This window comes from Falco rusticolus, chromosome Z (genome assembly GCF_015220075.1).
Source record: "Falco rusticolus isolate bFalRus1 chromosome Z, bFalRus1.pri, whole genome shotgun sequence".
Classification (NCBI taxonomy): Eukaryota; Metazoa; Chordata; class Aves; order Falconiformes; family Falconidae; genus Falco; species Falco rusticolus.
In genome coordinates, this window is record NC_051210.1 from 70,845,984 (window position 1) to 70,863,674 (window position 17,691).

General features: G+C 36.6%; 1 protein-coding gene across 8 annotated transcripts in view; it reads right to left on the reverse strand.

The window, feature by feature from the left end:
- NIPBL (NIPBL cohesin loading factor) overlaps positions 1–17,691 on the reverse strand; it is a 152,875-nt gene that overhangs the window by 20,559 nt on the left and 114,625 nt on the right. For all 8 annotated transcript variants that reach the window (XM_037372864.1, XM_037372863.1, XM_037372859.1 and 5 more), the window contains 13 exons: positions 15,876–16,107; positions 15,023–15,174; positions 14,185–14,265; positions 13,013–13,113; positions 10,990–11,128; positions 10,690–10,772; positions 9,507–9,639; positions 8,605–8,748; positions 2,259–2,348; positions 1,796–2,010; positions 1,593–1,695; positions 565–663; positions 325–471 (listed from right to left, as the gene is read on the reverse strand). In XM_037372864.1, the coding sequence (XP_037228761.1) occupies positions 325–471; positions 565–663; positions 1,593–1,695; positions 1,796–2,010; positions 2,259–2,348; positions 8,605–8,748; positions 9,507–9,639; positions 10,690–10,772; positions 10,990–11,128; positions 13,013–13,113; positions 14,185–14,265; positions 15,023–15,174; positions 15,876–16,107 (1,719 nt within the window). The remainder of the gene's footprint in view (positions 1–324; positions 472–564; positions 664–1,592; positions 1,696–1,795; positions 2,011–2,258; positions 2,349–8,604; positions 8,749–9,506; positions 9,640–10,689; positions 10,773–10,989; positions 11,129–13,012; positions 13,114–14,184; positions 14,266–15,022; positions 15,175–15,875; positions 16,108–17,691) is intronic.

Below are 17,691 nucleotides of genomic sequence, written 5' to 3' on the forward strand. Positions count from 1 at the left end.
TGAACTGCCTCAATGACTCAAATCTCAGACTTCAGAAATGTGGCAAAACCCCGTATTTCACCTAATTTGTGCCTCAATAATGGAATCAAAAGGAATATAATCCTTGTTCCGACGCAGTACAACATTCTGTATGTGTTTACCTTTCAATGTAACAAAGACTCACTGCAAATATGTGATGTATTTAAAAGCATGACGCTCCCCATTAAAAGAATGATATAATTTACTCTTGGAATCATCATTGCATGTCCATAAAGATATAAACTCGGTTAAAAACAAGTTTTCCGATATCACTCATTTTATCACAAATATCACAAGTCACCATACCAATATTCTTTCAATCAGCATGTCATAATACTGCTCAGCAAGCTGAGGACGACAGAGCACAAATCGGCCAAGCAGCTCCACAGCCGCTTCTCGTACACTAGTGGAGTTATCCATTAACCGTCCATGAACACCTCGTTGCATATCCAGCTAAAGAAATGAAACACAGATTCAAAATAAGAAATGAAGACTTATTTTAAGCATGACAGAAAAATGTATGTGTGTGATTATTTCCTCTTTTACCCTGGCTAGAATGCTGGGGTCTACAGCAACAACTTCAGACAAACACTTCATGGCTTTTGTTCGAACAGCAATTGCATTTTCACCAAGTACACGCAGTATCTAATAAGAAAACAAAAACAAAGATTCAGTTGCTTTGGGAAGGTAGAAAACAATGTTTAACAGGCAAAAATGCAGCATAAAAAAATGCAAAAAATTCAACTAAACCAAGAACATCTGTCTACTAAAAACTGAATACATCTCAGACAGGAAAAAGGTGCATACAAGTGATGTTCCATGGCATTGATAACTGAGCATGAATATTTACTAGGATTTGCTACATGTCTAAACCTGATCAAAACAGGATTTACACCGGGTCTGTATGTTCAGTTTAAGTCCTTTCCTTTTAAACTCTGCTTTCGTTATTCACTTGTGGCTTTCACCATGGTTCTTTTTAATGGGAGAGTTGGATTTGGGCACTATAATTTTAAGAAAGGCTCTGTGTGCAGACCAGTGTAAGTAACACAACCTAAAGCAGTTTGACCTTGAGTTCAAACATGTCACCATGCCAACACATTAGTGCTCTTCTCCCAGAAAAAGCAAAGGAACGACACTGGTCAAACAACAGCTTCCAAAGTGACAGTAACATGCAATGTAAGCAACTTAACAAGCTGTCTCATATTTTCAAATCAGATTAAGACCGATTTCATGAGTTAACATTACCTTATGAGCATGCATCTTACAGAAACTGTGAAAACTCTTTCAGCATTCTGTAATTCTCCTCTTACCGTGTAGAACTAATTATCATGATTTTGCCATACACATCCATGGACAAACAAAATAATGTATGTATAATGTGACATATGAAATGCATGCAAGAAAAAGAAACAATCATTTATGTCATTAATACAGAATATGAAAGCACATGCTGTTATCACGGCCTGTGAAATATCTGTGCTCAACAATTAACAGATAGGGCACACTACTGCAAAAGTGTTTGGAATCAGAAACCAACTGTGTTTCACTGCACTAAGACTTCCAGCAGAGTTTACCTGTGTCAAATAAATATCGAAGCTCTGGGCAAACGGCCTCATAGAGGCCAAGTAGCGAACAATCAAGCATGCATCTTCATAGTCCACAGTATCAGAATTCATCCTGCAACAAATTCCATGTGTTAATTATGACATGTTTATCAAAAATGATTTGAAACACCAAATGTACAGCTAATAAAGAAATAAGTGGTACTGAAACATACTTTAATGTACTGAACTGAAATGGAGCAGTTTTAATGATGCTGCGAAGAAACTTCTTGCGACTTTCTGCTCTATGCATGATTTGTCCTGTGGTCTCAACATCTTTTGCATGATGAGTTCCTTCAGATGAATCCTCATCCTTCTGAGATTTAATTGCTTTCTCTGTCTCCATAGTTGTATCACGGAACCACTGAGCTATATAAAACTTCCGAGAAAACTGGAGAAATACAGTAGGATGCACAGAAAACAAAACCAACAGATACAGAAATGGAAAATTAACAGATTTATAAGATTAAGTGAATCTAATGCATCAACAATGTTTTAGAAAACACAATCAATAGTATATGTTAGGGTGATTTTGTATTTAATTGAAACATGAATATGCATAACTGAAAATAATTTTATTCAGAACATGTTACTGAAATTATTTTTATATACACTTGACACCAGAAAGCTGAAATTTACCACTAATGATGCATCAACTTCTGTGTTCTCATCCAGATAATCCAGCAAAGCCTTCTGCAGCTGTTGAATTTCGTCTTCTCCTCCTGAAACCTGTCAGAAGTAGAAAAATAGCTAGAAAATTGCACAGCGGTAATAATAATTTGAAAATCTGCATGTCCACCTATAAAATACATTGAAATCAGTTGTTTTGATAATTGCAGAACATTAACAATTATCAACCACATAGAGACTGAAACAAATTAGACTGTAGCTATAAAGTCTAAACAAGATTAAGAGCAAAGTAAGGCTTCTTTTAGAACAGACTGACTGATTTGATTAATTTTGATTCTATGGTCTTGTGTGAAGACCCTCTGTCACAGAGGAAAAAAGAAGGGCTCAAATCACACATAGCACACTGACACTAGGTTTGACCTATAAAAGTCACTATTAGCTGTCTCACCAATATTAGTGAAACACTGACTTCCCACGTGAACAAGTAATAAAAGACAAAAAATTAAAATAAAAAGAAATACAAAACAGAAAACAGTAAAAAAGTGTGGGATACATCAAAGAAATAAAAAGAGCTTATCCCTTTGTAAAAATACGTGGCATAACTGTTTTCAGGGATAAAGTACCCATACAGAGAGAGCACTCAAGTGCAAGTGTGCTCACTCTAAGAAAGAACTTACAGAGATTGTTCCCAAACACCTCTGAGCTCCATCACTGCAGAATCATATTCTCTGAGATTCAACTAAGTTTCTATCAGTCAAAAAGCTTGAGGACAAACATGTTTTATAAAAAATGTCATCTACTGCATAACACCTTTGTACAGAACAGGATAAAACTAATTTTCCTGTGAAACACTTTTCAGATGCACTAAGAGCATTACATATGAAACACTCATCTGAAAACTAGTGCTGAAGACTATGTATCAGATTTGTAATATCTTAACTCTATGAATGTTAAAAACAGAATATATTTGTTCAAAGAGGCTATTTAATTGGAAATATTTATATTTCCAATGTGTATATATGGCACATGGAGGGCAGGGAGGTGATTCAAGACAGCCAGGCCCTGCCTGACCAACCCGGTGGCCTTCTACGATGGAGCGACTACATCAGCCGGCAAGAGAAGAGCTCGGATGTCATCTGCTGGACTTCCGTAAGGCCTTTGACAAGGTCCCCAACAATATCCTTCTCTCTGAACTGCAGAGACGGCTTTGATGGGTGGACTGTTTGGAAGATAAAGAATTGGCTGGATGTTGCATCCAGGAAGTAGCGGTCAATGGCTCCCTGGGTGGAGATCAGTGACGAGTGGTGTCCCTCAGGGGTCTCTACTGGGAGCAGTGCTGTTTAGTATCTTCCTCGGTGTCACAGACGGGGGGATCAAGTGCACACTCAGCAGGTTTTCAGACGACACCAAGCTGAGCGGTGCAGCTGACACGCCTGAGGGACAGGATGCCATCCAGGGGGACAGGCTTGAGAAATGGGCCCATGGGAACCTCATGAGGTTCAACAAGGCCAAGTGCAAGGTCCCGCACCTGGGCTGGGACAACCCTGGCCATCAGTACAGGCTGGGGCAGCCCTGTAGGGAAGGATTGGGGGTTACTAGTGGGTGAAAAGCTGGACGTGGCCCAGCAACGCCCACTCGCAGCCCAGAAAGCCGACCGTACCCTGGGCTGCACCAAAGGCAGCGTGGCCAGCAGGGCGAGGGAGGTGACTGTGCCCCTCTGCTCCGCTCTGGTGGGACCCCACAGGGGTACTGCATCCAGCTCTGCAGCCCTCAGCGCAGGGAAGACACGGACCTGTTGGAGTGGGTCCACAGGAGGGACACAAAGATGACCAGAGGGCTGGAGCACCTCTCCCGTGAGGACAGGCTGAGAGTTGGGGTCGTTCAGCCTGGAGAAAAGAAGGCTCTGGGGAGACCTTACTGCAGCCTTTCAGTTCTTAAAGGGGGCTTATGAGAAAGCTGGGGACAGACTTTTTAGTAGGGCCTGTAGCGACAGGACGAGGAGTAATGGTTTGAAACTAAACCAGGGTAGATTCAGAGGAGATGTAAAGAAGACATTTGTTTTTACCACGAGGGTGGTGAAAAACAGTGGGACAGGTTGCCCAGAGAGATGGTGGATGCTCCATCCCTGGAAACACTGAAGGACAGGCTGTAGGGGGCTTTGAGCAACCTGATTTGGCTGAAGATGTCCCTGCTGATTGGGGGGTAGCTGGGCTAGGTGACCTTTACAGGTCCCTTCCAACAGAAACTATTCTATGATTCTATATATATCCTGATCTCTTAAAATAGCTCCAGCCTATGTAAATTGAAAAAAGATCTTGTATTGCCACAAGACAATGTACTTCTCCCTATATACAAATTATAGAGAATAAAACAGTATCGATGAACTTCTGTGTAAGTCAGAAACTAACTTTCTCAACATCTACAAGACAGCATAAAACCACCCTTTTTTCCTTAGTATTACACTGAAATATGCAGTTCCCTGCAGTTGCTGATGTTACAGCAGACAAAAGGGTATGTTTTTTTCCAAAATGAATGAGTTGGAGCATTCAAAACATGTCTACAATGCACATAATACTGACAGAGATTTATATAAATATTTGGCACTCTAATATATGTGAAAATTGATTCTGGCCTTCAACTAATGTTAAATTCTGTGGATAACTGGCTGAATAAAAGGTTTGCTTGATGAACCTTAGCTGCCTAGCTATTTTCAAACAAGTGAAAAACCCAGAACAAAGAAAGAGCAGCTGTCAAGCCCACAACAAATTACATTCAATACAGAATGACAGAATCATTTAGGTTGGAAAAGACCTTTAAGATTGTCAAGTCCAGCTGTTAACCCAGGACTGCCTGATAATAAAAGCAGAAGAATCATTTCTGGCTTAGAGTTCTTCAGCTACAAAACTTTCTTCTTCTCCAGCAACGGAACTCATAACCATCTGTAGTGGTGCATCTCAACTCCTCCCCTGTGCCACTCTACAATTTCAGTAATTGCCATTAGGCCTTAGCCTCTGTGTAATGAGTTGGGTAGTTAAGTGTTCCTTGATCGTACCAGCAACTCTTGAATGGCTGAGATGGGAAATGGCACTGACTTCACCAGAAACATTCCTTATCTAAATCACAACATCCCCTAACAACTCTTGGGGCATTCCTTACCTGAATCCAAGTGGTATGGTACCACTGCCACTGCAATTTTGAAAAATTCCAGTAATTACTGATTCCAATTGTGGCCAGGACAGAAAATTACTGTTGACTTAACCCAATTATCTCTGACCCTATAAACAGCAGTCTTAGCGAGGCCCTTCGAGCTCTCCCAGACCGCAGCAGGCTGTGAAAAGCATCTCCCTCTGAGTGGGATGCCTCTCAGAGCTCACAAACTAGGGAGTTTGTGAAGTTAGGGGGAGCGTCACTGAAAGCTGATGACAGAGCCTGGGCTGGTACTCCTGCTCCTTGAGGCTCAGTCCTCCACGCACTGAGAAATGCAAAGGCATTCAGTGGGGGTATATCACTAAACTCAAGGGGAACTTTTAGCAGGTATATATACCTTTGTACATTTGTACATGTATCTTTGTCTCTTTTGTGCTTGTACGCATGCATGTGTGAATTGATTTAGGTACCTCACAATAATTATTACCATTTCAAACCCATAGTTAAGCCATTTTAGAGTTTAAGTAAATCCTACTAATTCACTTTGTAAATATTAGATTAATCCTAGATTAAGTGCTGCTAAAATCCTATGATCAATCTTAAACTGTGAATATTCCTTATATTCTTTAAGATATAACTGTTGTCCAAGTCTCAGATGAAGACTGGATCTAGCCGCACCTAAACTCCATCAAGAGTTTAGAAAGCAAGGGGATGCACTCTGAATCTTGTGACTTAACAGGAGGGTCTCCCTTCCCCTTGTACATCTTTAGTTTCTGTGTAAGTCATTCTAGCTTAATTTTAATTTGATTCTTTTTTGTGTGATTTATCTATGTAATAAGTAATAGAATGAACCTTGTCACCAAACTGTGAAGTCCCACCCCTGCAAATTCATAATAAAACTATTTTGCTAATGCCTTTGATAGTGAATCTTTAAGTGACCCACACCACTCACTCGCTTCACCATCTTAACTCCTGTATGAACAGCACAGATTGAGAATCTTGTCACAAATACAGCACATAATATAGCTTGCAAATATCAGCAAGTGGAGAAAGGTACACTGATGTTCTGGACTTTTAACTGTATCAAGAAATAAACTAATTAAAAGCATGCACAAGTCAAATCAACTTGACAATCTGTGACAGATTTCTACAACAAATATCTACTGTTCAAAACTGTCAAAACATAATAATTTTCTCTTAAATCTAATGAGTCCAAACCACAGTAGACAGAGTTACATGCATTTGTCAATCACCCGGGAATATCCCGGTAATGATATCAAGGGTGTAGAAGGAAATATCCAACAGAGTCTAAGTATTCAATTCAGCAAGAAAGAATAATGTCTAGAGGTGTAAGTTCATTTCTAAAATGGAAATCATAATTTAAGTTTCTGATGACAACAGCTGAGTAAGTCTGCCAATGGATCTTCTTATTTTCTAAGCAAAGTGAAGCTTAGCTGTCAAATTTCCAATTGTTTATTTCCACATTTCCAATTCCGTACACATTTCCAATTATTTATTTGTTCTTATATTAAAAATAATTTATAAACAACACACTGTCTATCCTGACTGACGGTACGGTATAGTACACACCTTCCACTATGCATGGATGGTATTCTCTACCATCACTATGTCAAGCTTCCTGAGTAACTGAAAAAATGCTTTTATCACTCACAGCAATTTTATTTTCTGCAGATGCCAATGCCTAGTTAATGCCTCCTCCTGCAAAACCCCCAAAACAAATACAAAAATTCAGGTCACCACTTGGGTATGTGGTATCTTTTTAGAATATCTTTCAATATTATTATTACTTTTGGAGATAAGGAAAGAGAAAAGGATTTTTCTAAAGTAACTCTACATTAGAGTTTGTAGGGAAATGTCAGAATCACTGCCAACAGAGAAGAACTATATCCCCTTAGCATGAAAAAGTATAAATTATATTAAGTCATGGACATAAAGTTTTGACAACTTATGCTGTAGAACATTCCAACCAACAAAAGTTATGGGAAGTATCAGCCTCATAAAGGAGCTGATGAATTTTGAATCTTTATTTGAATGCCTGTAAAGTGCAGAAGTTTTTCCTTGAACATAAATCTGTAATAGTCACTATAAAGTACATGTATTATATCTGTAGCCTTTGCAGGTAACTGAAAGGGAAATGAACTTGGTATGACTAATCAACTTTAGATCATGCTGAGAACAATTACTAGTTCAGAAAGAAATGTACTGGGTCTACAGAAATGTGCAAGTCCACATCTGTAAAAGGATACACAAGATCTTTCTCATCATACTAGGTACTGTATAGAGCCCAAATACATACATTGCTTTGGTAATAATGTGTATTTGGTAATGTTTTTGTTGCCACCCTTGCAGATTTGGAGCAGCATCAGCAGAACTGCAAATATGAATGCACTCTGATGACATGTGCAAGTCCAGTTTAAAAAAATCAAAAGAAAAAAAAAAAGGAAAAGCAAAATAAAAAGATGACCAATAGCAGCTACATCACACAAAAACTAACCTTACAGGCCTACGAGTTTATCTTCAAGACCTGTATATGAGTACTAGAAGCTCAGTTACTGTAGAGTAATGAAGCTGGGTTAATTAGCATTGATAATATACAGCTGTGGGCTGGCTTCAGGGGTGGCGGGTTGGCCGATGTAGATAAGGTGCAGGTGTGGCTGGTTAAGTGGTTGAGAGCCAACGAAGAGGGAGCAGCCGAGGAAGAGAAGGTGAGAGAGGAAGAAGCAGAGAGAAGAAAGAGCGTGCCCCGGATGAGGCTGAGATGAGGAGAAGGCAGCAGACGGACTGGCATGACGTGTATGCTGGTATGAGATGGTAAAAGACCTTGTTGCAGCCGGCTAGCTTGGAGAGTGTTGCAACAAGTTACCACTTTGTAATAGCATATGCACGTGCATATATATATTTTTAAAGCCTCAACATAGAATCCAACTGTTGCTCCATTACCTCCTCTGTATTGTCACAAGAATACTGGCTTAATCACTGTCAATAACCATTTCATATGATCACTACAGAGATAATACAAGGAAGGCATGACCTAACAAATGTGATACTTATAAATTGAGTATATTTGATTCAGAAATCTGAACAGTGAAGACATTCTCCACAACACCAGTTTTTCAAACACCTTTAAAATTTGCAGGTATTTGAATAGATACATGTCAATCCAGCTGACACAGGATCTCTCACACACCTGTTTGAGGATTCTGGCTATAGATCCTTGATCCATTTTGCTAGTGACTGCATCTTTCCTCAGTCTTGCAGCTACAGTTCCAAGATAGTCAAGTGATGCAACTCTTAATGCCATTTCCGTAGATTTGTTACTAAACTGGTGAACCTATGAAAACCAGAATGAACTGTTATTATAAACAAGTATTTATGCAACTGAGCCTTCTCACAGGAGACTGCCTGACATTACTGACAATTTCAACGAACTTTTGTAATGCATAAAATTATGTAATTCACTATTACATCAAATATAAACTACTTACTTTAGTGTTTGTTCCTTTATTGGGTCTCTCTCTCCTCCCCCCAAATATGCCTATTATATTTTTCAAAACATATATTTCAGAAAATAAACTGGACAACTAGCACAGAAGATCCCCCTTACAACAGTATAAACCTTAAGCACCATAACGCAACTTATTCACACCAGTATAAAGGAGGATAGATTTTACCAGGAACAGGGCAACAAAATATTTTTCCAAGAAAGGACTCAAATTGCTCTATTAATTACATTGTAATACTAAAGAACAACTCTCAAAAACAAGTCCACAAAAATATTTACATTATGTAAAATATCGTAGTAAATGCTATTAATGGTAAAAATGCAAACCACTTAACTGCCTTCAGGTTCTGCGTCCAACTCATGGAACTGGACTTCCATGAAAACTGCATATATATGATCTTCCATATCAATGATCTTATAACCCAAACTTTATTATCTGTGTATTACACAGTAGTGAAATAAGTAAGAAAATCCTCAAGTGCTGCATGTGTCAACAACAGCAAAGCACTGCTGTAGTAGTTTCAGCTGAAGTAAGTCTTCATTGTAACAATAAACTAATACAATAGTTAAAAGCAAGAAACCCTTACCAATAGCCTTCCTAATAAGCTAAGTAGCAACTCTGCAGCTGGCCATTCTGGTTTATTGACCGTGGAAAGAAGATCTTGGATGAAGTTCTCAAACAGCGGCCTGTAATCTTCTTCCCCTTGTTTACTGCCACACCTGTTAAAAAAAAAAATGCATTTTGTAAGCAAATTTAAGAGCCATTTAAGCTTTTCTTCTGACATAAACGTAAGTAATCCTATGTTTAATCAGAAGAGTTTTATGTAATTCTTAAAAAATATCTGAAATACTAGCAGAAAATTTGTTTTTTTCATTTATGGAGAAACAGTTTAAACAGTTATCACTCCAAAGCTGCACTGCAAGTAAGGCAGCTAATCCACAATAGTAAAATACTGATCCTAAGTTTTTTTTGTTTATTGCTTTGAGTTAAAAGTCTGCAGTAACTTGGACAGACAAAGTAGGTAAAATTGTAAAGCTCAAGCTGAAGTGAGGTATTCAGGAGGTGTTGTGTCTATATTCCTTAAGCTTGGTCTGATTTATCTGACAGCGAAAGACGTAACAGTATTATGCTCCACAAAAGGTTAAAATCAGAATGTGAAAAAAAGAAAAAGAATTTAAAAGATAACATACCTGGCAGTGTTTCACTTATATTAAGCACCCCTAACTTCAATGATACTACAAGTATGCAGAGAGATTGCCAGATGGCGATTAAATAGCCTTTTGGCTTAAGAGTAGAAATTAACACTATAAAAACCTCAGGACTTATTCTTAGAAATCCTTTGGTTATTCAAGTACAATACTTTTTTTTTTTTTTTTCCCTGCTGAGATATTGACATTCCTAACTTCAGCTAAATTAAAGTATTTTTAAAGTTTTTTAGATTTTTGTCATTCTGACAACTGAATTGAATATGGTTTCACTGCCTAAATATTCACTCAGCCTTTTCTTCCAGGCTTCAGATCCTAATAAAAGGGTCCTACATGAACTATCAAACAGATTCTTAAACGTATAAAGAATCTACGCAGAACTTCTGTTCCACAAAAATTTTTGTCCAGACGGGTAGCTCTCTTAGGGATCTATAAAGTATATTGTTATAAATAATTTTATGAGTAGGTATTTAGCATTATGAAGTGGTTAGGTTTGTCTTAAGGTACGACAACTTTATTTGGAGCTTGTTTCATCAACGCGTTAAAGAATGCAACAGTACTTACTTTTTAAGGAAAATAGAAAGGAAATTTTGTGCTGTTCTCATGGCTGTTTCATAAGAGTTAGTAATAAGCACATCTTGATCCACCTAAAAATAACAAGATATATTTGTCTATTATTTTAGCATACACAGAAATATGATTTCCAGATTAGCATTTCTCATGCATCAAATAATTACAGCAGATACAAAATAACAAAAATTATTAATAGAGTACCATAATAAAATATTACACCTAAAAACACACAGAGTCCTTCCTGCACACACACAAAAAACATACGTGTTTTTTTTTTAAAAAAAATCTTACTTTCTTGTTTGATTCCTCATCTGAATTAGAATCTTTTTCTGCTGATGGTAAATGCACCACACATTGAATAAGCTGCAAAACTAGTGCCGTTACCATCTGAATATACATAGGCTCTCCATCAGTGTCACTGCTGTTTAACCTGTTAATAAAAAAAGAAAGCATTAACACTAAAACTAAACACACACACACACAAAAAAACCCAAAACAAACCAAAACCCTTTGGCCCCAAATAATATCTTTCAAAAATTACTACCACACATTATTACCACAGCCAGAAATCTCTGCTCTAGATATGTATCTAATCACTTGCTTCTCTCTTATGCAGTGTAAGATTTGGTCTAACAAAATAAGTAAGTCTTATTCTCAGGCAGAAGAGATGAACTGAAACACCCTACAGATGGGCTATCAGAGTAACTGTGAAGTTCAGCAGCTGAAAAATCTACAGGAATTCTTAATAAATCAAACACCTACTTGCTAAGGCACTTACTAATAAGCTTATTATGTATAATGCCATATCCATTTTCAACACAATCCTCCTAAAATACACCAAACTGTTGCCCTAATAATTCAGTACTTATTTAACATATGTGAAATGTGCAGGACTTTTAAACAATGACCTGGACTGACTTCTACAAGTATTATACCTATGGTAACCTGAGGCAGCATAATAGACTATGAACTTCAGCATGCAAGTGTCTTTAAGTGTCTCTTAAGTGTGTCTTTAAGTTGGTAAGACTACTATGAATGTACTCCATGTTTCTCCCATGATATGACCTGAGAGATAGTATCATGCTTACTGCTCATACATACATCACCACCACCTGCTGGTACCCTTACTATCAAAAGGTGATAATCCCTGACATCATTCTCCCCAAATTATCACAATACTAACTGGGCGCAAAACAGATTGTAATTATCACCTTTATGAAGTTATCTTCGATTACTTCTAGAGAGAAAAAACTTTTCATATCAAATTCTGTGTAAGCTGTACCCTTCAGGACTGTAGTCACTGTTACAGAATACCCTTTAACAGACCAGAGTTAGGTCTCTACCGACAAACAGTGCTGTCATTGTGGCCTTGAGATACGGACTTCCTTCTGGTACAGGCCCTAATTCAAAGAGCCTATCTACCCCTTAAGCTCCTATTCTTACCATTTTCCTATTTGCTAGATCTCTCTGATGTCTACAATCAAAACAACAGGAAATACTAAGAACAAGCACTTATGGGAAGAAGCACTTATGTTAACATCATTCATTCACTGAATTCAAAGTTTTAGTGTATTTTTTTTCCTGGGTATTTCCTGTTCATCCACCCTGGACTGGACAAAATATTTAATTGACAATTAGTCTGTCTTGGGGGCAAGATGTATGCAACCAAGGAACAGAATCAACCCCAACAACAAAGGTTCAAAATTATTTAAAGTGTCCCAATCTCAATTTTAATTGAAATCCAGCTCAGGTCAGATTCTTTCCCACACTGAACCTGAACCTATACCATTATTCTGAAGTTGCACTGAAATCCATCTGAAGTGTTTAAAAGACAGTTAAAGTGAACAAAGTAGCTCCCAAATGAAACTCATTCAAAGGGATATCAGATTGATTTCCTTCCTGAAGAGTGGTGAGTGTATCCTCAAAAAAACCTCACCCAGAATTTTCCTACTAAGCTTTAGCAGTGAAGAAATTATGTAACTCCATAAAGATGAACCAAAGAATCTTCCAACACAAAAACCTATGAATGCACACTAACATTACACTCATTTACATCCTTAGTGAGATAAATAATAAAATATTTCAATTATTTTTGTAAGCAGGCACAAATACGATGGCATAAGAGGCAATGATTATTACAAGACATTTGTCAGGCAATTCTACTCCCATGGTTTTAAAATATCAACATCTAATAAAGCACAGCTTGTGAAGTTGCAGCTTTTAAAAGAAGCAGTTATACTGAAGTGTAAAACTGTACATCTACAGAACTGCAAATACTGCTATCTCTAAGTTATTAATCTATGCCAGAAATTACCTGAAGTTTCTCAAACTCCTCTTGCTAGTTGGTAGTCTTGCAAGGGAAGTGAAAATTTCTTCTAGTATTAACTGTCTATGTTTTTCATACCTGGAGAACACCTATTTAACAGTTACAGGATTGTTAGAAAATTCTTTATTGTTACAAAAATTTCACTTGTTAAATATATTTCAGAAAGTATACATAGGAACAGACACTTAACATGACAAATAAATTATAATTAATGCACATTATAATGTGTGACCTTTTTCAAATCAAGCATTTCTTTATAAACTATGTTAAAACTATTTAATTAAAATTATATCTAATAAAAAGTTAAAAATACAGATTTTAAAAAATAGTCAAATAACATAAATGTGTAATAACTTTTAAAAACACCTTATGTTTTAAGAATTTCTGTCAATGGTAAAATACACAGTACAGGAAAGTCAAACTGTAATACTAAGCTTTCAGGCTCTAGTATAGAGCAAAACTCTGTGGTAACATAAATTACATGAACGTGTGTATGGCTGTAGAGCACCATCTGAGAAACCAGTTTTACTTCACATCCTAAACTTTAATATTTGTCTGACATGACATATTCTTTTAATTTACAGGTTCAGGATTGTAGAATTTGCCTCTCCTTTTGTTTAGGAAGAATCCTTACAAAGACTGAAAACTCCAACTTGAAGAAACACATCTGTGTTGTACTGCATTTTTCCTGAAATAATGTTTCATCTGCCCCACAAATTTTTCACATAGCCACCTCTTCTGAGGAACAGAATTTATTCTATTACACAGAAGCATCCTACTAGTTCTATACCTTACTCCATTGCATAAATTCAAACCTTAACACAGAACATAAAGGAAAACCACATTGCTAAGATTTCTTAAGACAAGAAAGGACAGGTAAGAGGAAGGGGTTTGTGTTTACACTTTAAATGACACAACTAAAATCAAGAAGTTCCTTGCTTAAGCAGGATATTTCTTCCCAGAGATTTCTCTGCAAATAGAAGCCATTCAGCTACATTTAATACTGTTCCTAGATTATGATACCAAACTGTAAAGACATGCAAGAATAAAATTAGTTTTAAACTCCAATTCTCTACCAGAGAGAAAATACAGCCTATGTAAATGCCCTAGTAACTCTCAGAAGTACAGGAACATGAAAACACAAATCAAAAAGTACTTACTGCAGTGACTAATTTGATGGCACATAACTGTAGTTCACTGACATTTTCTACAAAGAAAGGTGTTATTCCCATAGAAGATACCTATCAATGGAAAGAAATTACTGTAAATTTCTTTGCCTAACAAACTGATCTTTATGCAGTTTCACAAGCAGCTATCCATTAAGCAGGTAAGGTATTCAACAAGATGTATTACTTCATACTATTTGCAAATAAAGTTATTAAAGGATATTGGAGAACAAGTCCTGTGAGGAGTGGCTGAGGGAACTGGGATTGTTTATTTTGCAGAAAAGGAGGCTCAGGGAAGACCTTATCACTCTCTACAGCTACCTGAAAGGAGCTTGTACCAAAGTGGGTGTTGGCCTCTTCTTAAGCTAGGGGAGGTTTTGATGTGACATTAGGAAAAATTAATTAACTGAAGGGCAGTCAAGCTGGAACAGGCTGCCCAGGGAAGTCTGAGTCACCATCCCTGGAGGTTTTCAAAGACATGTAGGTGCTTAGGGACATGGTTTAGTCGTGGACTTGGCAGTGTTAGGTGTATGGTTAGACTCAATGAACATAAAGGTATTTTCCAATCTAAATGTTTCTATGACTCTTATTTGAATACAATCAGGTTAAACTTTTCCTAAGTGTACAAGAAAAGCCATTAAAGATTTGAACATTAAATGCTCCTCTCCTGCAGATTACCTACTATACAACAAACTAATCACTTTGATGTTAATAATTCTAAAGTTTGTACTTCATTTCATACTTCACATCACTGAGACAATTGTACTTTATGTTCTCTCTGGGAAAAGAAAACCAAACATTCTCAGATAGAAATTATTCTGATAAAACTTACCTGAAGAATAGTTGTATCAGTAAGAAGTTGTATTTCCAGCAACTCTGACAAGCTGCTGACAATGTCACAAACTTTGTTATACAACATCACTATAACTCTTTGCTTGTGGGTGGAACACTTGGCACGTTTTGCTTTTGAACTTAAAACACCACCTAGGAAAAAAAAAAAGTATCTTCACTAATTTTTTCAATGTTTAACGTCAAATATTAGAAAGATGATCTTCCTCAGATCCGAGTCCTCAACTGTGCGACTAACAGCTTTGTAAAAGCAATTACTTACAGAAGAAAAACCTATTTAGTAGCAGCAGCTGGAAACCAAGAATTTCACGTGATACGATTTTTCATAATGGATCTGAATTCTGGATACAAGATTTTTAAAAAGGATCTTGAAGTTGGACACTTGCATCTAAAGTCATGCACATGACAACAAAACACTAAATGCTAAGTAGTTTTCATTGAAATAAATTATTAAATACACAAATTATTACTATAAAATGATTTATTCCTGCAGATAATAACTATACACAGATACTGAACTTCAGAAAAACTTCTAAATACTTTAGCCTAAATACTTAGTTATGTTGAAGTTATTGCGGTAAACCAACATGTTGTATGACTAAGCTACTCAGAGGCCCCATTTCATTCATTGTTTTTTTACTCTACATTTCATTTTCAGACTAACACAAAGCATTAACTCAGGATGCTGTATGTGATCTGGAAGAGCTATCGGTGTAAGAGTTACATATAAATATCTTATTTCAGAAAGTGATATCACCTGCATCATCATACAGTAGATTATGTTTTGATATTTTCTAATGTGGAAAAATTTTGTTAAATTTTCTTAGCATACTAACCACCATGAGGGTCCACTCTATACACAGGATCATACTGAGGATAAAGAGTGTTCTGCAAATGAAATTTTGTGTACTGAATAACTCTTTCTATTACGTCCTCAATATATACAGCTTTAGGCATATTTGGTGATGTCATAATATTGATAGCAGTAAGACAAGCATCAGCAGATTTCGTCACTCTTTCCATAATGAGATCTCTCCATAATCTCTCCTCATCTTCGGTGTCATTGTTCTGTAACAAGCAAGAAAAACAGGACAGTGTGAACAAAAAGTCACATTTTTATCCTTACCAAGTAAAAGATAATAACATTACCTTGACATACTTAACACACACACGTATAAAATATTGCATGTCCTTTCTGATACAGTTGTCTGTTTTAGAAATCAACTAATGTCTGTTTTACTAGCAACACGTTTTGTACCAGATCCCTAAGTTACAAGTCTCGCTGTATCCTTCGTCTAGAGCACAAGCTTTCTCTTTATCTTTGGGAAGCACTATGGGGGAAGACTGCCACATACTCTACTGAAGACTGATGTACTTTAAACAAAATGTAAACTTATTCATCTAGTGTTTTCTCCAGTGGCCTATGCACACCAGTTGCTGCTTTGATCAGTCTTAAGTTTTGCCACTAGAGGGAAGTCTTACACAAAGAGCTGTTAAAAGTCACATGGAACTCCTTAAGTACATGATTTTCTCTGCTTCATAGACCAACTCACCTATTTTATCAATGGGTTTAAAACATGTTTTAACAAATATGTCCATCTAGATTTAGCACAGGGTACAGAATGTATTTCTATGTGCAAGTTACAAAACCAAACATACATGAGGTTAATTATGGCCATCCAGCACCACTTAAATATTGTAATAACATTATTTATAGCAAAATCAGGTACAATTTTTCCATACCTTCTCTGGTGTGGATATAGCCTACAGAGAAAAACAATCTTTCCTGCCTGTGTGACACCATAGTTCAACACTGTTGGCATTCCTTGTGAAAATGTGGGGTTAGTGAAACCATACCAACTTTTTCCCTTTGGGTAAGAGAATCTAAACCAGTACTACAATACAATACATATATAAAAATATAAATATATATATATTTACACACACACACGCACTTATATACATATATTTGGAAAATCAACAGATACCTGCAGATCAGGAGACTGCTGTAAATTTTTTGCACAGAATAGCTTTAAGTAATTTCTTCCTTACACAAATGAGTCTTAAAAAAACCCAAGTTGTTTTAAGCTTTTTTTCTTTCTTCTCATTAATCTTTGAAATAAAAAGAATATGCAAGTGCATTCTGCCTCTGAAAAACATCCTGACATGGAGGTAGGAAATCTTCACTGCGCTCTGAAAAAAGTAAGCTTGTTCCTTAGCAGAGGCTTTCTTTGTCATAATGGTTTCAATCATGTTTAAATAGCTTTTAAGAAAAATCTGAAACTTGTTTGGCTAAAGATTGCTTCTTTTTTTAATTGAAACTTTGCCTCTGAATTGCAATCATTAGACAATTTCATTAACTGCTTGATAATCTTGAGTTTTACTACAAAAAGCTGAAAGAAAAATAACATCTTAAAAGCATTAGCATAAAGACCTGATGAGAATCAATTTCAGCAGGTAAACCAAGCACCTTCTCTTTACTTACTTTTCATATTGCTAAAGGCACTCAGGCCGTATACTGAAACTTTGAAAACCCTATCAACAATCTAGATTAAAGTATTTAGGTACAGATAATGTATCTCAGGTTTTTACTTGCAAGTTCAAATTCTTCCTTTCCAATATAAATACTCTCTTATTTCCACAGATCAAGGT